At 43.8% G+C, this 22089-nt stretch overlaps 1 protein-coding gene across 2 annotated transcripts in view; it reads left to right on the forward strand.

Moving 5' to 3' along the window:
• Positions 1-22089, forward strand: part of TTLL8 (tubulin tyrosine ligase like 8) — a 60449-nt gene continuing 38360 nt past the window's right edge. For both annotated transcript variants that reach the window (XM_048836829.2, XM_075124472.1), the window contains exons 1-5: positions 1-201; positions 4020-4152; positions 5794-5889; positions 9779-9870; positions 10707-10863. In XM_048836829.2, the coding sequence (XP_048692786.1) occupies positions 4074-4152; positions 5794-5889; positions 9779-9870; positions 10707-10863 (424 nt within the window). In that variant the 5' untranslated portion in view covers positions 1-201; positions 4020-4073. The remainder of the gene's footprint in view (positions 202-4019; positions 4153-5793; positions 5890-9778; positions 9871-10706; positions 10864-22089) is intronic.

Below are 22089 nucleotides of genomic sequence, written 5' to 3' on the forward strand. Positions count from 1 at the left end.
TGAGCCGGGGAGCGACCCTTTGTGGCCCTCCCGGGGGCGCTGGGGCCGCGGCTTCCCACCGCCGCCCTTGTCCAGAGTGACTCACAGCGCCCGCGCTGCCCGCGAAGGTCACAATGGGCGCGCGCGGAGCGTGCCGCGCTGGCAACCAGGGGAGGGAAGGGCCGGGCCTGCAGCCCCGGGGAAAGAAGCTGCTCCCAGAGGGTAAGGTGGGTGGGCTCGCCGGGCCACGGAAGTTACTTCTGTCTCCAGGTTGCCCCTTAGAACCGCCTGGGTCGGTCCCGCTCTCTCTGCCAGAGACAACCCCAAAGGCTGGTTAAACAGGCCACCTAGTGTGCGCAGCCTGGCCTGGAAACTCCCTCTGCCCCCTCCATAAGGGGTGTCTTGCCCTCACTGATGCTCTTCATATCTCGGATCAGCTAAAGGTCAAGTCCCTGCGGGATTTCCCTACACCCCTCCTGAATTTCCACAACACGCCCCCCCCCCCCCCCCCACAGTTTTGTGAACTAGTTACATGCAGCGTTGCCAATTTAATGATTGTTTGGACATTTGAATTGAAATTGAAATATTAATACACACTTTAAAAGCACATAAAATGTATGATAAAATATGTGTATCTGAAAAAGTATAATAGATTTGAAAGGTATGAGCATAGACTAACTTCCTTATACAACTGTTGTCTTTTATGACAGTGTCAGTGCATTCATTTTGGTGATGTTGGCCAACCTAATAATTTCAAATTATGATTGGTAAGCAAAGTGTAAATGAGCTCTCCCTGACAGCTAGTGATGAGCTGGGGGTTGGGGGGAAAAAGCTTCAGGACCAGATTGTATTTACATTCACACCTAATCTACCTAGGTATCCAGCAAACAGAGCTGTGTTGCCCCAGTGATAGATTTTGACTGGGGTTGGGTTACAAATCACTTGAATGCGGGGGTGGGGTGGGGTAATGAAATGTTATTCTTACTGTATGAGTAAAGGGAGTAGAACTATTTAGCCTGTGCTGATTGAGGGAATCAAGAGAGAGGGTGGGGACAGGTGTTTTGCATGGTGGTCTGCCTGAGTCACAAGTACTATTTGACCTGCCTCTCTCCACTGTTTAAAGACAGAGCTGATTAGGCTCCATAGATAGTCTTTTGTTTTGTTAAGTGACCGCTGCAGCTGAAAACACTGATAATCAGGTCTAAGTGCTTAGAGCTGCTGTGGGACAGTGTTTCTGTGGATGAGATGGCCCAGTCTGCACTAGCAGTGAGGTTCTACCACTGAGGGCTCAGCTGAAATCACTGAGAGCTGGGTGAAACCTCAAGAAACCAACTCACAGGGGTTATAGTGGCAGGTGGCAGCAGAAGGTGACGGCGCAGGGCTATTGGCAACAGAGTGATGGAGTGAACGGTGGTACAACGAACAATAGTGGCCAGAGTGAACAGTGAGCAGCTGGAGGAATGAGCAAGGTGCCTTCTTGCCCCCCCCCCTCCACCTGGGAGATGAACTCATATAGAAGCACCTCTGAGTCTCCACTGACTAAGGACAACACCAGTGAGTGTTAATGAGGCTGTTAAGGATGCTGGAGACACAACACAGTTCATGCGAACAAACTTGGCTGTGGCATCATACTTTCTATTTAAGCAAGAGATACCACACACTACAAACTGGAGGCCAATGTTAAGTTCATTGTCACTTGTTCATCCTGAAGTTGAACACTGGTTCCGAACAAGACCAGCAAATGCTCACTATCTTTCTGCAAGAAACTCAACTAACTGGCGAGAAGCATGTGGTGTAACAGTGAAAGACTCAACAGTTGAATAAGTGAAGAACTCTCTCACCACGTTAAAAAAAATTGCATATATGGCTGATGAATGCACCCATGCAAATGTTAAGTCATTGTGTACGTTATCTTGATGTCAGTGGTAGGCCAGTAGATGTATTTCTAGATGTTCAAGTTATAGAAGACACATCGGCTGCAGCTGTGACAACCCACATCTTAGAAAAGTTAAATGCTTGTCAATTGGACCCCAAACAGATGGCTGCTTGTGCATTTGATGGGGCTGCAAGCTGCTCTGGAAGACATGGTGGGGTAAAAGTTTTGCTCAGAGAAAAGTGTAACCCTAATCTCTCCTATACTCATCGCAGAGGCCATCTATTCCAACTAGCGTTAGTATGAGCTGCAGACTTCAAAAGACATTAAAAAATCTATAAATTTAATGACAGGTTTCAGAGGAACAGCCGTGTTAGTCTGTATTCGCAAAAAGAAAAGGAGTACTTGTGGCACCTTAGAGACTAACCAATTTATTTATTATTATTTCATGCTCAAATAAATTGGTTAGTCTCTAAGGTGCCACAAGTACTCCTTTTCTTTTTATAAATTTAATGTCTTCGTTATATTCTTTTTTCAGCAAGAGTCCAAAAAGACTGAATATCTTGGAAAATATAGAAGATAGAGTGGGACTGAAGTTCAAATTAATCCAACCTGGGAAAACCCTCTGGCTTTCTCATGAGCGATCCTTGGCTGTTGTCTTAAAATTACTCCAGCCATTATTACTGGCTTTGGAAAGTATCTACCAAGATGGGATGGATCTAAGTAGTGAGGCTGGTGGATTACTTTTGCTACTACATTCAGAGAAAACTGTTGCTGTTCTCTCTTGTAAGTCTACTGTTGAAACCACTTGGGTCATTAAACAATGCCATCCAGGCATCTGCTACAACAGTAATAGATCTTTGTCCAGCAAGAGAAGCTACATTTGGATCAATCGGAGAGCTATCCATCGAAAAAGTACTGGACGAAGCAAAAGACTTCAGTTGACTTCAGAAGTTGACTAATGAAGGCATTTATATTGAATCCTTAAGTGAAGAGGACAAGAAGTGTTTGTTAAGACAACTGAAAAAGTACATAGACTTGATTCTTAAATATCTACAACAGCGACTTCTAGATTCTACTCAACCTCCACATAGCTTTTACAGATCCCTGTCCTATAAAACACCGACAGTTGAGCGGAATAAGGCTCTACCAGCAATGGGGCTGCCTTGTGCTCAGGACAAAATAGAGAATTTGAACACAGAGTGAAATATTATATGACGAATGAATGAAGATTTGACTTCAACTTCTTTTTTTATCATCACTAGGGGCTCAAATAGATTTTTGTGCTATGTTTCCTAGGATGAAAGAAGTAGGAATTCATCTCTTGCTATTCCCAGTCACAACATGTACAGTTGAGGTTTCTTTTTCATCATTGAATAGAACGTTGTGTTCTGAAAGAAGTCACCTTCTGCCTGATCATGTGAATGAACTAATGAGCATATCAATTGAAGGAATGGAAGCGCTGGACACACGAGAAGCCACCGAAGATGAACACATTGCATTCAAGAAGTTCATTAAGAGTTGTGCAAAATTATAACAAGAAACCAAGAAGGATATAGATGTAGTGCTTCATAGAAGGCTTGAGTAGCCAACTTTAATTTGTGTGATGATTTTAAAACGAGTTAGATCTAAGAGAATAGTCATGAAACATTTTTTCAGTTTTTACTATGGTGCCATACAGTCCACCTTCACTTTCACGGTCTCACCCCTCATTGGCCCTGACCCCTCCCCCCCATTTCAATTCCTGGGGAAAACACTGTACCCTGCCCCTAGTAGCTCCTAGTCTTCACAGGGAGACAGTGCAGTTCAGAGACAGGCCATATAGGTCTAGTCATGGAGGGGCATACGTGTATTTTGGGAGACCATCGCTGAAACTGCCTGTGTTGTTACAGAAACTCTGACCTCTTTATACACCCAAAGTATCTTTCTTCCATGCCAGTTAGGAGGACTGCATATCGATTGCATACTTTTGGTTTGGCATAATTTCTATAGCCATTTCCCATCACTTACCTACAGTGAACAATACTATGGTAGGGAAAGCATCCTCAAAAAGAAGTGTGTGTTTTAAAGTTTTGATTTTGTCCTTTTAATATTTAAAAATAATAAGAGATAGAGGAAAATGTAGCATGGAAGCATATGACAAATTGAATTATCTTCTCCCTCTCAGTTTGCAGGGCAAATAGCCAAAGAGTGAAGTAACGATGACCTAGCTTAATATATCATGATGAATCAGATTCATGCAGAAAGAAGACCACTCCCATTGGGTTTAAGTGATGCAGAAAGAAAAGAAGAAGAAAACAGTTTGTATTTGCAAATGATTTTTTAATCAAACTTTTGCTAAAGTCACATGAGAGCTATAAAATATCAATATATAATTAATCATCTTTTTTCAGACACTCTCTCTCTCTCTAACAAAAGATCCCTTAGTCTGAGAATAGGACATGTCCCTAGCTAGCGTTCGTTCAGAGATGAATTACCCTGCACAGTGTCTTTTCAATGTCCATTGCCTATCTAGACTTTCTACTTATGGGACAACTTATGTTCTTTAAAAAAGATAAGTCGAAAGTTGTGATGATGTGGTCTCTAATGATCAGGATGTAATGTTTCTATACTATAGCTTTTAGGAGAGAAAAATGTATAGCTGGAATTTGTTAATGATTTAATTTCAATGCCTAATTAAAACTACACATTTGTTTCACTGGATCATTGCTGTATGTTTGGAAGTCTCCTGAGTTTTTAAAGTCTACAAAATTATATATGACATCATTCCTAATGCAAAGACATCGTTATATAGAGATTTCAAACCAGCAGTAGCCCAGAGCAACAGACACAGAGTGAGATTTCAGTCACATGATACATTTAGGGTCCCATTCTTCTCTGCTCTGGTTATTTGTGATTAGGGAGGTGGAAACTCTGAAATCTTCAACTGTTGGAGAGTCCATGGACTTCTTCCAGTTTGGGGTTGAGGAGGAGGAGGAGGTGGGGGAGGGGTGTTAGAGCAGTAGAGATGTGACAGAGTTTGTCCCTTCGTGGAAGAGACTGGAAGTTTTACTCTTAAACTCTCAGATCTCCCAAGACATATGCAGAGCTCAGGGATCCATTAGGCACAAGAGCCATCCACACCTTGGCTACGCACTGCCGTCTTGCACTTCTGGTTTGTTGCAGTCCCTGGAAAGCATATTTAGGTTCCTGCAGGGGATGTGTTGTTACAATCTCCTCCAACTATGTTTGTCCAGAAATATACCACCGAGGTGAGGAATTCCATAGTGCAAAGGAATAATCTACTAAATCTAGCCTGTGGGATTTTTGTGTGGAAAATCTGGTGGAGAGCCACCAGTCATCCTATGTCTACCTTCAACCCAACCTCTCTGCTAATGTGGATTCCCAAGGGAGAGGCTGCTGCAGGGTTAGGAGAAAAGGGAACTTGCTGGTGAGCCAGTTTTCCTTCCTTCCTTAACTCACATGCATTTTTGCTCATTTCTAGTAGAATATAAATACCCTTAATTCTGCATTAACTGCATTTGGCTCTCACTACTTTTCAGAATCAGGTCCTTGAGAACTAACTGTCTTTAATACATCTCCTTTGAGTAATGTCTTATGGATATAATTTATATACCTAAATTAAAAGAGTTTATTAATCTATAGAGAAAATTATTTTTTCCCACCGTGAAATAAATTCATATATATTAATTGACCAGTTTCTGCCATTGATGGAAATGGGTAATTGGAATCATAGAAGAAATTGGTTCCACCAATGGTTTCTAGTATCAGCTTCATTTCATTTTCATTAGAAAGCTTGTATCATAATTTGAGCTTTTAACTATTTCTTCCTTGACTCTATGGCTATTTTTGTTATTAACTCACTTATAACATCTAGTCTTATCAATTTCAGATAACTTCTCTAGTTCTGTATTTTGGAAACTGTCTCTTCTCTTTGATAGGAATGATAAGAACCAACCTCCCTCCGCAGAAGGTTCCAAAAGTTGTTGTGAACAAATGTTTTCCCACAGCTTGCTGCCACCTGGGATTGCTTCCTGGTAAGTCTCTGGCTGGTCAGTACCTTAATGTTGGTATTTCCTAATTTAAACATTTTCACACACATTTGGTATGGATAATCATTTACCTATGTACAGCAAGCTGATTCTCAGCTGACTAAATTCACACTATACTATGTTTTATTAATGAAAATGCTAGAATTTTTAGCAAAAATAACTACAAACGGCATTAAAGATTTCTGAAAGTAATATTATGACTGAGTACTTGCACAAGATCATTAAAACAAATGGGTATATATAAAAATGCAGTACTTTCTTCTAATTAAAAGCCTGATCCAAATCTCATAGAAATCAGTTGAAAGACTCCCATAGAGATTATTGTGTTTGGGATCTGGACTTAAGGTCCAGACTTTTAAAGCTATTTAAAAAGGCCAAGGCATTTCCTAAATTCCCTAGCTGCTGATAGCATGGAATCCTATCCAGTGGAAACTTGTTTAGTTTGAGGTAGTCTACCTTGGCAACGTTTCAACAGAGGTAACTTTCCATTTGGAGTCAATCCAGTGATTGCATGTATGTGGGTGGACCATGCAGAATCCTACTGAAGCCAAAAGGGCTCTGTATGGGGAGAATGGTGCAATTAATGCAGTTCTGGTTGCATGATCAGACCTTGAATAACCATACTTTCCATTATACTTGACAATGGTGTGGGGGGGTCTGTTTTGTCATTTCATGTTCAATTTACTTTCTTTCTTCGTAGACTTCATATGGAAAAGTAGCTTTCACAGGAAGTTACTCTTTCTGCAGGAACTGGTGGAAAAAGGAAGCTTTGCTGAGGTGTAATCATCTGACTAATCAGAAAGCTCATTAGTCTTTACTTTTTCCATAATAATATTTTTCTGTGCAAAGGAATGTCCTGTCCATAGCAGCTTCTCTTGAAGCTTCTTCCTGCAAAATATTTCTAAAACCCATCCTTTTCTTTCTGTCCAGAAAGCTAAAAGTCTCATTCAGGCCCTCATCATCTACCACCCTAACAATTATAACCACCTCCTCTCTGGCCTCCCTAATGCTCCCATTACCACTGCCACTCCATTCAAAATATTGCTGCTAAGGCCACCTTTCTTGCCCATCTCTTTGACTATATCCTCCTCCTCTTTTAATAGCTTCATTGATTTCCCCATTTCATTGTATCAAATTCAGGTTCCCTTTGTAGCTTGTTTCCTCCATACGTTTCCGCTCTTTTTTGGATTGCATTGCCCCCCCCCCCACGCCCCCTTCCCTTCTGCCAGCAATGCCAGCTTTGTCCACCTGACAGCTTCTTGCACAGTGTCTGTACACCTTCTTCTATGTAGCCCTTTAGATGTGGAAATCCTTTCCTGAATTGATCCATAAGGCCACTACCCACTCTTTCCTCAGATCTCTCCTTAAGTCTCACTTCTGCCACAATAGCTGTAAAAAAAAAAAAGATCAGCCAATGAATGATGGCTAGGTTGAGGGGCAAATGGAGATAGTTGGTACTTTATTTATAATAGTTAGAAAACAAAGGTTAGCCTTATTCCTATGTACACTTAAGCACATGTGTAACTTTACTGAGATGACTAAACTTACACATGTGCTTAAGCCCTGGTCTACACTAGTGGGGGATTGATCTGAGTTACGCAACTTCAGCTACGTGAATAACGTAGCTGAAGTCAACGTACTTAGATTGACTTACCGTGGTGTCTCCACCACAGTGAGTTGACTGGTGCCACTCCCCCGTCAACTCTGCCTGCGCCTCTCGCGGTGCTGGAGTACAGGAGTCGACAGGAGAGCTCTCAGGGATCGATTGATTGCGTCTAGTCTAGACGCAATCAATTGATCCCCGCTGGATTGATCGCTGCCTGCCGATCCGGTGGGTAGTGAGGGCATACCCTAAGTGTTTGCTGGATTGGGCCTTTATTTAGGAGCTAGGTAAGGATTAGTGTCTGTCTACCACCAGCAAATGTTTGATAAGGGATCAGATCTACAAAGGTAGTTAGGTGCCTAATTCTGGGGCTTAGGTGCCCAAGTCCCATTTTTAGACTCCACTGTGATCCACAAAACCCAGAGTTGGCTGCCACTTAACCCCATAGGCAGTGCCTAAGCTTTCAGGGTAAAAGTTTCCTAGGAACCTAAGTTTCTGCCTATGGACATGCCTGCTGCTACCTCACTCTAGGTGCCCAGAAACCTGTTCTGCCTAAGCCCTAGAGCGATCCATGAACCAGGGAAAAAGCACTTATCTTGCCTGCAGGGTCTGATCTGGTAGGAGTGCTCACATTCCACTCAAGATCTGGCCAATGGTGGAGGTGCCCCCATCCCTTTATAGCTTTTAGCCTAGTGGTTAGACCATTCATCTGGTGTGTGGGAGATGTGGGTTCAGTTCCACACTCTGCCTGAGGGGGAGAAAGGATTTGAAGAGAGGGTCTCCCTCCTTTTAGGACAGTGCTCTAACTACTAAGCCATGGGATATTCTGATGTGGAGCTCTCTCACTCTGTCCTGTTGAAGCTGTTTCATTTTGGGTAAATACTTAAATCATTATTGGAGCAGGGGGACTGGACCCTGGGTCTCCCACTTCTCAGGTGGGTGCCATAAGCACCAGGCTAGAGTCTCTCTGGTCCACTGACTCTGATCCCCACCTCTGTTCATTTTGTGTGGGGTAAGGCAGGAGCATAACTCATTCTCACAATAAACAGCTTAGGCACCTAAGCCACTTGTCTCTAGGAGAGGAGTTCCCAGCTGTGGTTCGCTAGCAGAGAGAGTCCCCTTTCTGCAGCCCAGATTTAGGTGCTGAATTGCATGAGGGGGTGGGGCTTAGCACACACCCTCTCCTCTGCGTCTCCCATTGGCTAGCTTAGGTGGCTCGCTGCTTAGCATGCTGACTTTTGCAGATCACATTCTTAGGTGCTATCTCTCCCCTGCATTGTATGGGGAGCCTAACTCAAGCTTTGTGGATCACGTTATTGTTTGAGGGATTTTCTAGAGGTTAGGCATCGTGGTGCTGAGTATTTCAGGGTGTAGATCTGGGTCAATGTCCATATCTGTATCCTTTCTATAGATGTCATGCTCCCCTAACAAATTACCAGGACAGTAAAAGTGAGCCATAATGTTAATTATTTTACTTTCATGGGTAGTCCTACTGAGATCAGAGTGATCACCCATGTGATGAACAGGATTTGGCCCTATGATAAATAATCCAACAAGGATGCCACTTCTTTGAAAATAAAATGCAGAACAATTTAATACGTTTACTAGTAAATGAGGTTGAGATCCATGAGCATCTTACGTACCATGCATGTTAGTGTTCTCAGCACTCCAAGATGCAGTCATGAGAAATCCCAATGATTTTTCCTTATATGGTACACTGAGGGAGCTCTGGGACCCAATCCCACAGTCCTTTCAGGATCTGATCCTGCAAACTGATCCACATGGGCAGGAAAAGAGGAAGGGTGATGCAGTGGTTAGGGTACTTGTCTATGATTTGAGAGGTCCAGATTCAATTCCCTGCTCCACCACAGACTTCGTATGACACCTTGGGCAAGTCACTTTGCCTCTCTGTTCCCATCTGTAAAATGGGGATAATAGCACTGGCCTACCTCACAGGGGTGTTATGAGTGTAAATATATTAAAGATTATAAGGTGCTCTGGTGATGGGGGCCAGATGAGTAGCTTAGATAAGTCCCTATGCGCATATGATGTTCCACTGACTTCTGGTGGCAATATGGATCAACTTGCAGGATAAGGGCTTTAGTTTGTAAGCTTTTAGGTACATACTGATATGTTTATACAGTGCCTAGGCACATTGCGGGCACTACTAGAAATGACTGAGCACTGCAAAAGATGGGCCTCTATTTCTATGTATTAATTGCTCCTTTGGTTACAGTTCCTGTTGCATGATAGCTTTATTTTCTTTTTTAGAGCTAAACCAGAGAATTGCAGAAGAGTTGCCTCTCTCCCCCAAACTGGACAAATATAAGCTGGCAAGATTTTTAGCTGACAAGGCAATCAGGGTATGTGTGTTGACAATAGATTTTAGTGGTTTGTTTTTCCATTTACAATACTGTTTTCTAACAATGATATTTTTCCTGGGGGTCAGCTGGAAGTTGATCATAATGAGCTAATAGTTTTTTTAAGTTGTTAAACCCTGTTTGCTAAATGGTTTTTAAAACTGTGTTGGTATTTTTTAAAAATAGCCTCCCTCTTGTTTAGACAGGGCTATAGTGCAGATAGCACTGTACAAAGACTGCCCCCGTGCCAGAGCTTTGTCAGTACACATCATTCTCACACTGAACTACGATACATTTGCTCTTCTCTTACTGGAATTTGTTATTGCTGAGTTCTGCGGGGGTTTACAGGCTGAGGGGAACAAACCCTGCGACAGAGAATAGATATAGACATAAATCCATTTGACCTAGATAAGATGGTGATTTCATGCTATAAAACATGTCTGTCTGTCTATATGGCAAAATTTCATTTGTAACATTGAAGTTCACCTTCATTAATTTGGCTGTCCCAAAGTGACTGGGTGATATGTATTCCCACTGTGCTAACCAGCCATTTGTTACTGGAGGGAAATTGCTTAATACTATTGTGGAATAATCAGCGGGATTGCTTTCAGGACAAAGATTGTGTTCCTGTGTGTGTGGACAGCTCCTAACATGTTGTAGGTGCCACTGAAATCTAATGAATACGTCTTCAGTGTTTCCCCTCTTGTTTTCAAAATGTAGTGCTCGCAACTTCAAAGGCATTGCACTAGTGTTGATGTAGACCTTACTTGTTAAAGATAAACCATAATATTTTGGCAGTGTCTGTGTTTTCATTTAAAAGTATCTGCTTGCAATCTTAGGAAAAGAACATTTTTACCATCTGTGGACCCTACCCAGTAATTCGTAGAAGTTTAAGGAAAAAAGGATGGGTGGAGAGAAAGCTTTCCATAAGAAATGACTTACAGGACAATAAAGATGACGAGTGTGATGCTGATTGTGAAGATGGTGGGAAGAATGGTAAAGTACCTAAATAGCTTTCTGCTTTTATGTCAAATGTCCTATCATGTTTTAAATGTTTGTAGTTCTCATAACAATAATCAACACAAAATGATCAGAACTAGTCATGCAGATTTTCACTTTCTGTCTCTGATTTTGAGAAAAGAGGAAAAGGGGTTTACAGGGGCTGTAATACTGAGGGCCAGATGAGCCTCTTGCTGGTAAGTAGGTTAAGTTTGCAGGTCTGGCTGTTAGGAAATAAATCTTCTTTTTCCTGTAACCTGAACATGTTATCTAGAGTCTCTGAAGGACAACAAACATGCAAGCCTACTATGCCATTTTTTGATCATACAGAAGGAAATCCAGAGAGTAAAGCAGAAAAGCTGAGTCTGGATTCTTCTATGACATGGATCTGAGTTTGTCCTAAAGGGAGGGAAGTGCTACTTCCTTGCTAGTGATTCTAACCCCAGCACAAGCAAAATGAGGGGTCCCATTCTTTCAGCTTCAGGAACATTTGCTGTAATGTAAACAGCATCCCTTCCTGCACAGTCCAATTTGTATTACCGATGAACTCCTCTCCTCATTTGTTTCAATGAAGCCATTGTATGGATAATCATAGAATCATAGAATATAAGGGTTGGAAGGGACCCCAGAAGGTCATCTAGTCCAACCCCCTGCTCGAAGCAGGACCAATTCCCAGTTAAATCATCCCAGCCAGGGCTTTGTCAAGCCTGACCTTAAAAACCTCTAAGGAAGGAGATTCTACCACCTCCCTAGGTAACGCATTCCAGTGTTTCACCACCCTCTTAGTGAAAAAGTTTTTCCTAATATCCAATCTAAACCTCCCCCACTGCAGCTTGAGACCATTACTCCTCGTTCTGTCATCTGATACCATTGAGAACAGTCTAGAGCCATCCTCTTTGGAACCCCCTTTCAGGTAGTTGAAAGCAGCTATCAAATCCCCCCTCATTCTTCTCTTCTGCAGGCTAAACAATCCCAGCTCCCTCAGCCTCTCCTCATCACTCATGTGTTCCAGACCCCTAATCATTTTTGTTGCCCTTCGCTGGACTCTCTCCAATTTATCCACATCCTTCTTGAAGTGTGGGGCCCAAAACTGGACACAGTACTCCAGATGAGGCCTCACTAATGTCGAATAGAGGGGAACGATCACGTCCCTCGATCTGCTCGCTATGCCCCTACTTATACATCCCAAAATGCCATTGGCCTTCTTGGCAACAAGGGCACACTGCTGACTCATATCCAGCTTCTCGTCCACTGTCACCCCTAGGTCCTTTTCCGCAGAACTGCTGCCTAGCCATTCGGTCCCTAGTCTGTAGCTGTGCATTGGGTTCTTCCGTCCTAAGTGCAGGACCCTGCACTTATCCTTATTGAACCTCATCAGATTTCTTTTGGCCCAATCCTCCAATTTGTCTAGGTCCTTCTGTATCCTATCCCTCCCCTCCAGCGTATCTACCACTCCTCCCAGTTTAGTATCATCCGCAAATTTGCTGCGAGTGCAATCCACACCATCCTCCAGATCATTTATGAAGATATTGAACAAAACCGGCCCCAGGACCAACCCTTGGGGCACTCCACTTGATACCGGCTGCCAACTAGACATGGAGCCATTGATAACTACCCGTTGAGCCCGACAATCTAGCCAGCTTTCTACCCACCTTGTAGTGCATTCATCCAGCCCATACTTCCTTAACTTGCTGACAAGAATACTGTGGGAGACCGTGTCAAAAGCTTTGCTAAAGTCAAGAAACAATACATCCACTGCTTTCCCTTCATCCACAGAACCAGTAATCTCATCATAGAAGGCGATTAGATTAGTCAGGCATGACCTTCCCTTGGTGAATCCATGCTGGCTGTTCCTGATCACTTTCCTCTCATGCAAGTGCTTCAGGATTGATTCTTTGAGGACCTGCTCCATGATTTTTCCAGGGACTGAAGTGAGGCTGACTGGCCTGTAGTTCCCAGGATCCTCCTTCTTCCCTTTTTTAAAGATTGGCACTACATTAGCCTTTTTCCAGTCATCCGGGACTTCCCCGGTTCGCCACGAGTTTTCAAAGATAATGGCCAATGGCTCTGCAATCACAGCTGCCAGTTCCTTCAGCACTCTCGGATGCAACTCGTCCGGCCCCATGGACTTGTGCACGTCCAGCTTTTCTAAATAGTCCCTAACCACCTCTATCTCCACAGAGGGCTGTCCATCTCTTCCCCATTTTGTGATGCCCAGCGTAGCAGTCTGGGAGCTGACCTTGTTCGTGAAAACAGAGGCAAAAAAAGCATTGAGTACATTAGCTTTTTCCACATCCTCTGTCACTAGTTTGCCTCCCTCATTCAGTAAGGGGCCCACACACTCCTTGGCTTTCTTCTTGTTGCCAACATACCTGAAGAAACCCTTCTTGTTACTCTTGACATCTCTGGCTAGCTGCCATTGTGCTTGTACTCATCCTGTAATCACAACCATTGTGCTTGTACTCATCCTGATTCCCAATCCCTAGTTGTTAAGAACATTTAGTAACACTTAAAGATGCCTATGTAGTTAAATAACTGGTAAGTAGAGGATTAATTTAATACAAGAAAGTTATTATAAAAGCATTCATATAGTAGTATTAGGCATCCTTCAGTCTCTAAAGACTATGGGTATGCGCTCCTGAGAGGTAAAGAATTTACTTAATTGGTTTTATGGCAGCCGTGGTTGTGGCTGAAGAGACCCACTCGAGAGAGACAATCTCTGCCATATCTGTCACATTTAAAGGTGATGTTTCGTCCCTTTGGGCTCTGCCTTCTGTGAGCTCTTTTCTCTGCTAAGCTGAACCGCTTCCTCGTGACTCCAGAGACCTTTATTGAGCTCTTCTTTCCAAAGGCTGTGGTCCTGAGTGTGACCTTCCCAGTTATCCACATCCATGTCCATTTCTTTGAGGTCTCGCTTGCACACATCATTGAAATACAATTTTGGGCACCCTTTGGCTCTTTTTCTAGATGTCAATTTGCCGTAGAGGATGTCCTTTGAGATGCACCCATCATTCATTTGGCACACATGCCCAAGCCAGCAATGGCATCTCTGAGGAGTGTTTGCATGCTGGGTATGCTGGCCTGCTTGAGCACCTCAGTGTTGGTGACTCTGTCCCTCCCAGAGATTCCAAAGATTCAATGAAGGCAACGCATATGAAAGCTGTTGAGCCTCTTTTCCTGATGACAGGTTTCAGAATGGTAGCCGTGTTAGTCTGTATCAGCAAAAACAACAAGGAGTCCTTGTGGCACCTTAGAGACTAACAAATGTATTTGGGCATAAGCTTTCGTGAGCTAGAACCCACTTCATCAGATGCATGGAGTGGAAAATACAGTAGCTGGTGTGTATGTGTATTTATGGTACATGAAAAGGTGGGAGTTGCCTTACCAAGTGTGGGGTCAGTCTAATGAGACAATTCAATTAACAGTAGAATATCAAGGGAGGAAAAATCACTTTTGTGGTGATGAGGGTAACTCATTTCAAACAGTTGACAAGAAGGTGTGAGTAACAGTAGGGGGAAATTAGTATGGAGAAATTAGTTTTTGTAATGACCCATCCACTCCCAGTCTTTATTCAGGCCTAATTTGTTGGTATCCAGTTTGCAAATTAATTCCAGTTCTGCAGTTTCACGTTGGAGTCTGGTTTTGAAGTTTTTTTTTTGTTGTTGTTGAAGAATTGCCACTTTTAAGTCTGTTATTGAGTGACCAGGGAGATTGAAGTGTTCTCCTACTGGTTTTTGAATTTTATAATTCCTGATGTCAGGTTTGTGTCCATTTATTCTTTTACATAGAGATGTCCAGTTTGGCCAATGTACATGACAGAGGGGCATTGCTAGCACATGATGGCACATATCACATTGGTAGATGTGAAGGTGAACGAGCGCCTGATGGTGTGGCTGATGTGGTTAGGTCCTATGATGGTGTCCCTTGAACAGATATGCGGACAGAGTTGGCATCAGGGTTTGTTGCAGGGTTTGATTCCTGGGTTAGTGTTTTTGTTGTGGTGTGTAATTGCTAGTGTGTATTTGCTTCAGATTAGAGGGGCTCTCTGTAAGCAAGGACTGACCTGTCTCCCAAGGTCTGTGAGAGTAAGGGATCGTCCTTCAGGATAGGTTGTAGATCCTTGATGATGCGCTGGAAAGGTTTTAGTTGGGGGCTATAGGTCACGGCTAGTGGCATTCTGTTACTTTTTTGTTGGGCTTGTCTTGTAGTAGGTGACCTCTGGGTACACTTCTGGCTCTGTCATCTGTTTTTTCACTTCAGCAGGTGGGTATTGTAGTTGTAAGAATGCTTGATAGAGATCCTGTAGGTGTTTGTCTCTGTCTGAAGGACTGGAGCAAATGCAGTTGTATTTTAGAGCTTGGCTGTAGACAATGGATCATGTGATGTGGTCTGGATGAAAGCTGGAGGCATGTAGGTAAGTATAGCGGCCAGTAGGTTTCCGGTATAGGGTGTTGTTTATGTGACCATCGTTTATTAGTACTGTAGTGTCTAGGAAGTGGATCTCTTGTGTGGACTGGTCCAGGTTGAGGTGGATGGTGGGGTGGAAATTGTTGAAATCCTGGTGGAATTTCTCAAGGGCCTCCTTCCCATGGGTCCAGATGATGAAGATGTCATCAATGTAGCGCAAGTAGAGTAGGGCCATTAGGGGACGAGAGCTAAGGAAGCGTTGTTCTAAGTCAGCCATAAAAATGTTGGCATACTGTGGGGCCATGTGGGTACCCACAGCTGTCCCGCTGATTTGAAGGTATAAATTGTCCCCAAATGTGAAATAGTTATGGGTGAGGACAAAGTCACAAAGTTCAGCCACCAGGTTTGCCGTGACATTATCGGGGATACTATTCCTGACAGCTTGTAGTCCATCTTTGTGTGGAATGTTGGTGTAGAGGGCTTCTACATCCATAGTGGCTAGGATGGTGTTTTCTGGAAGATCACCAAAGGTTTGTAGTTTCCTCAGGAAGTCAGTTGTGTTTTGAAGATAGCTGTGAGTGCTGGTAGCGTAGGGCCTGAGGAGAGAGTCTACATAGCCAGACAATCCTGCTGTTAGGGTGTCAATGCCTGAGATGATGGGGCATCCAGGATTCCCAGGTTTATGGATTTTGGGTCGTGGCTCTAGGGGTGTGTCAGTGTAGATTTGTTCCTGTGCTTCTTCAGAGAGTTTCTTGAGCAGATGGTGTAGTTTCTTTTGGTAACCCTCAATGGGATCAGAGGATAATGGCTTGTAGAATGTGGTGTTGGAGACCTGCCTAGCAGCCTCTTGTTCATATTCTGACCTATTCATGATGACGACAGCACCTCCTTTGTCAGCCCTTTTGATTATGATGTCAGAGTTGTTTCTGAGGCTGTGGATGGCGTTGTGTTCTGCACGGCTGAGGTTGTGGGGCAAGTGATGCTGCTTTTCCACAATTTCAGCCTGTGCATGTCGGCGGAAGCACTCTATGTAGAAGTCCAGTCTGTTGTTTCAACCTTCAGGAGGAGTCCACCCAGAATCCTTCTTTTTGTAGTGTTGGTAGGAAGCTTTCTGTGGGTTAGTGTGCTATTCAGTGGTGTGTTGGAAATATTCCTTGAGTCGGAGACATCGAAAGTAGGATTCTAGGTCACTGCAGAACTGTGTCATGTCTGTGGGTGTGATGGGGGAGAAGGAGAGGCCCCGAGATAGGACAGACTCTTCTGCCGGGCTAAGAGTATAGCTGGATAGATTAACAATATTGTTGGGTGAGTTAAGGGAACCACTGTTATGGCCCCTTGTGGCATGTAGCAGTTTAGATAGTTTAATGTCGTTTTTCCTCTGTAGAGAAGCAAAGTGTATGTTGTAAATGGCTTGTCTAGTTTTTATAAAGTCCAGCCACGAGGAAGTTTGTGTGGAAGGTTGCTTTTTTATGAGAGTTTTATGAGTCACTTGCCCCATAACCTCAGCCATGCAGAACATGATGCCATCCACAGCCTCAGAAACAACTGTTTCATGTGAGAGGTTGGCTGCGATAGAGGCCTTCAGATATATGAACTTGTTCACCGTTTTGAGTTCATAGTGGTTGATTTTGATGAAGCGTGCTTCTTCAACTCCTTGGTACATTATGTTCATCTTTTTTAGGCTTCTCGTAAGCCTGAAGTCTTGGCAGGCTTTTGGAAAAACTGTTTGTGAGGTTTTGGAGATGGGCTTCTGTGTGAGTTGTCACGGCTGCATCATCAGCAAAGAGGAGGTGCTGATTGAGGGTCCCCCGTGTCTTGGTTTTAGATCTAAGTCTTGCAAGATAGAACAGCTTTCCATCAGAAAGCTTTTCATCTTGTCTACAAGTAGATTCCCTCAGTTGAGGAACCAAAAGCTGGTTCCAGTAGCAAGGAGAAGAAGATCCCAAACAGAGTTGGGGCAAGTACACAGCCTTGCTTGACCCGGCTATGAATCTGGAAAGCCTCGGAGACTGAGCTGTCATATTGGACTGTCCCATACATGTTTTCGTGGAAGAACCGAATCATACTTAAGAGCTTGTGGGGGACATCCAATCTTTTCTAGAAGTGCAAATAGTCCACTTCTACTGACAAGGTCAGAAGCCTTTGTAAGATCGATGAAGGCTATGTAAAGGGGCTTTTTTTGTTCTCTGCATTTCTCTTGTAGTTTTCTCAGCAAAAGGTCACGCTGATAGTAGATCTTTCAGTTCTGTTCTGAAGCTGTACTGTGATTCAGGATAGATGCTGTCTGCAAGGGTCTGAAGTCTGCAAGGGTCTGAAGTCTGTTCAGGATGACTCAGGCTGTCTTCTTTGAAATTGGACCCAAAGCTTTTTTGAGCCCATCATACATGTTTCTGATGTTGCCAGCAGAGAGGAACAGTGGCTGGCAGGGTGGCCAGCAGAGAGGAATGATGGCTGGCAGGGTGGCCAGCGGAGAGGAACTGCGGCTGGCGAGTTCTCAGATGGTCGAGCAAGCAAGGTGCCTTCTTCCCTGCGTGGGAGGTGAACTCCCACAGATGCACCTCTGAACCCTTGGTCCTCACTGACCAAAGACAACCACTGTGAGTGGGGTATGGCGAGGGAGCAGAGAGGGGCACAGAAAAGGAACTTTTGGTTGTAGGACTCAAGAACACGAGGCAGAAGACACTGCCCCATGCACTCTGGGGTGGGTGTCCTGCTCACAGTTTTATGATTATGAATCCTGCTTGTGGCATTTTCCCTAATTAATGTCAGGTGACTTCCCTCCTTTCATTAAAAGTTTCTTTTCTACACTCAGACTCTGTGCTTGTGAGTGGGGAAGTATTGCCTCTCAGGTACCCAGGGATGGTGTGTAATTTTCCCAGGTTACTGGGTGGGAACTTGAGCTGGTTCTGTGTTGTATTGTTGAAAAGGTATTGAACCCGGCCCTGGTTGCTACTGGCTCCACCTGGCAAAGGATTACATAAGGTTGGTATGCCTTGTGGTGATAAGATCCAGTTGGTGTCAGTGGCCAGATCAGGGATGTTTCCAAGATACTTTGTGTTGCGGCTTTGAGTGGAAGAATGAAGGTCGTAGTAGGAACAAAATTCTAGCACTCTCTGACCATTTCCATTTATCTTATCAGTTCTGTGTTGACCAAGACAGTTGGTCCATTTTCATGATCAGCTCCTCCCCTTGCGTTGAAATCACCTAGCAGGAAAACATATTCATGTTTTGGAATCCTGCTGATGGTGCTGTTCAACTGGTCATAGAATTGGTCCTTGATGTCCAATGATGAGGAGAGCGTTGGGGCATACACACTCACAAGGTTGACTTGGCCCTCAGATGTGAACAAGCATGATGCCAAAATTCTTTCTGATCCATTTATACGTGGCTCAATCTGTTGGATCATATTAAAGACGTTCTGTATTAAAATCACAAATGCGTTTGGTTCCCCATAGTTTAAATTCCAGGGTATTACTAATTTAAGAGGTCTCTTGGTTTTTGGTACTGTTTCTCTCCCTCTATGTGTGAAACTTGCAAGCTGCTAATTGTGTTAGTACATTCTAAGACAGAGTCTGTTCTCAAAGCAATTCACAGAGAGACAGACTCAAAGCAATACTCTTACAACAGAAACAGCACCCAGAGACTCCCCGCCCTTTTGTTGTATTAACAATTGTGATTAAAATAGAGAGAGAGGATGTATGTAGATGGATGCTTGGTGTGGATAATAACTGAATGATCAGGGAGGTGCCAGCCTAAGAATCCAGTGTCCATCGGCTGAAGAAGGCGTCAAGTGGAAATAACCAGAGGACCCCCGAAGGGCAGACTGGAATCCACCCAACAGCCTCAAGAATGGGAGCACCAAAGAACAAGATAACATCTAGCAGCACGGAGCCGTCAGGAATGTGCTATTTGCTGATTGATTCAGCAACAGCATGATGAAGCAATTCCCACAGACTGGCATAGGAAGAAATTCCTATAAAAATAGACTCTAAAAAGTGAGAACTTTGGGGTCTGATTCTGCATACCAACTTCCAGGAGCATCAGATGAGCATCTGACAAGGCTCTGCTCCCTCCTCATGTCCAGGCCACCTGGCCAGTGGCTTCGCATGAGCAACTCTAAGGCTGGTAACTATGATAACAACCTTGCAGAACCTGTGTGTGTGTATGAATGCATGAATGTGTGAATAAATATGAGATTGAATGGAATGTTATAGCTGTAACTAACTGCTTACTATGATTCTTTCTGTATTCACAATAAATGTGGTATTTTGCCTTTTTCCCTTTAATAAGATCCTGCTGGTTTTTAATTTATTGGTATAACAAATCATCCATAGAAGTGAGTTCTTGCTGGCAAATCCTACTCCATGCTCTTGTGTTTCTTCAGCGTTTTTCGCCTGCCAGAAAAATGTGTAGTCTTTTTTTCCCCTTAGAGATCCGCTTGATGGGAGCCATGTTTCTTGGAGGGATGCGATATCCACATTGTCGTTTCAGCTTGTCATTGATCGCAGCAGTTTTACATGCATCATTGATTTGTTGAAGGTCCTCAGATAATCCAGTTGTCATGGTGCAAACGTTCTAGCACCCTATCTTTAAGGATGTTTTCTTTCTTTTTCTTGATTTGCCTGGTGCGTTGGTTACAGTCCACTTGTCAAGTTATAAAAGTCTAAGCTCTCAGCACCCATTGAAGGCAGACTGTGGCAGGACAACACCCTGTTGTCTGGGTGCTGCTCAGTTTTATGGTGGGCGGTTGTTATCCAGTGAGATACAATGATCTCTCCCATCATCGGAGACAGCCCCTGGCGCTCAACTCTACGCCAGTCAAGTAAGAGCTTGGAACCGGTGACTACTGCCTCCCATGTTGTGTCGACACTTGAGGTGAAGCTGGAATATTTCTCCAAGGCACAAGCCTGGGCAGATGATATGGAGGCCCTGAGTTGCCCATGCATCAGGACCCCCCTCTCGGCGTCACTGGTAAAATCCAGAGGAGAGGCAGAACCAATACATCTTGTACCCGATCCACTGCAGGAGTTGCCGGAAAGATACTAAAATATTAGTACCTGACAGTTTAGGGCCTCCACTACTGATTTTCTGTCTGAGTTTGCTCTCCTAGCCTTACATTCTCCTGAATTCACCCACAAGGCAGTAGGGCTTTTCTGTCAGGGGTTGCTTCCTTAGCCTTATGCCCTCCTACAAGGCAGTGGGTTTGATGAGCCTCAGGTAGTACCATCTACTCTCATTACTGTAGCAGGCATAGCCTGACCTGACATCATTAATCATATTATCATAGAATATCAGGGTTGGAAGGGACCTCAGGAGATCATCTAGTCTAACCCCCTGCATCTGTAGCACCTTTCTTCCAACAAACATAAAGCTATTTACAAATAATAATATACTAAGCCTCAACACTGCTGGAGGCAGGTGAGCATAATTATTCCCATTATACAGTTGGGGAAACTGAGTCACATAGCAGTTAAGTGACTTCACAAGGTGATAGGAACATAGAAATTATCGGACTAGATCAGGCCAGAGGTCTATTTAGCAAGTTACGCTGTCTGTAACAGTTTTCGTATCAGTTGCTTCAGAGGTAGGTATAAAATACTTCCTAATGGACAGTTAGGTTATAGTATGTCTAGGGGGGAAGTTCATATATAAACCCAAGCAGTTAGTAATGGTAAATAGTAACATAGCAAGTCAGTGATAGAGCCAGGAACAGAACCCAGGAATCTGTCTTTTGCTCTGGCCAACAGACAGTACTTTCTCTGCATTAATATCTCAAGTAGGCCAATTGCAAACAACCAGTGAAGAGGCATGATTCCTGGCACAGAATATTATAAGTGGCACCAGTAATAGCACCAATAATTAAGGCTGCCCTTCACTTCCCATTATAAGGCCCTGTTTTCAGTATGTAACTTTTCAAAACTTTAATTGTTTAGGCTGAAATTTTCCATGCCAGGTGTCTGCCTCAGGCTGCATTTTTGGAGGAGAGTTTCAGCTAAAATGATTAGGCCATTTCTGAGAACAAGGTTGGGGAAACAATGGTTTTGTCCATCTTAAAAACATTCTGGTGACCTTTTCTTTGAGAGGGTCTAGCATCCCTATGGTTTGGGACAGAGACTTGAAATTTGGCAAGGTGGTGGCCTTTGTATCAGGGATGTGCCTTGTGCTGTCCCTATGAAAATCTGCCCATATCTGGCCAAGTTCCAACCCTTTGAAAAGTTGCAGTTCTGACATGCTCAGGAGAGACTTCTTAGAGATGATGGGGAGACTGGGAGTAGTTGGTCAAGGAGACTGAGACCTGCGAGGAACAGTGGCGGGGGTAGGGTAGACAGATCCGATAGGGAGCTGTCATGAATGGGGAGAATTGGAACTGGCTGGGCAAAGAAGCTTGAACAAGGAGCCATAGGAAGGGGGAGACTGAAATTGTATGAAGAACCCAGGGAGGAAAATTGGCACTGGGAGCCAGTGGGTTGTGTAGTGAATGAGTCTGTTGTCTGTAGGGCCCCTACCTCATTTTTTGTAGAAGTTGGAAGCTGTCTAATAAATGAGGCAGGAAACTGCAGAAGAAATAGGATGGTCTCATGGTAAAGTCAATATGAGGGTGCACTGGAAAACTGGATTCTATTCTTGCCTCAACCACAGAGTTCCCATGTGATGCTGAGCAAGTCACCTACACCCGACTTTTCACAGATGGTCACTAATTGTGTGTTCCTCATTTCTGAGTGCCCAACTTGATACACTGGTGTCGAACTTGCAAAGAAGTGCTGAGCACTCGGCTGTGGCTGAAGTCAGCGGGAGCTGTGCTATATAATGCTAAAC

Source organism: Caretta caretta, chromosome 1, assembly GCF_965140235.1.
Source record: "Caretta caretta isolate rCarCar2 chromosome 1, rCarCar1.hap1, whole genome shotgun sequence".
NCBI classification, from domain to species: Eukaryota; Metazoa; Chordata; order Testudines; family Cheloniidae; genus Caretta; species Caretta caretta.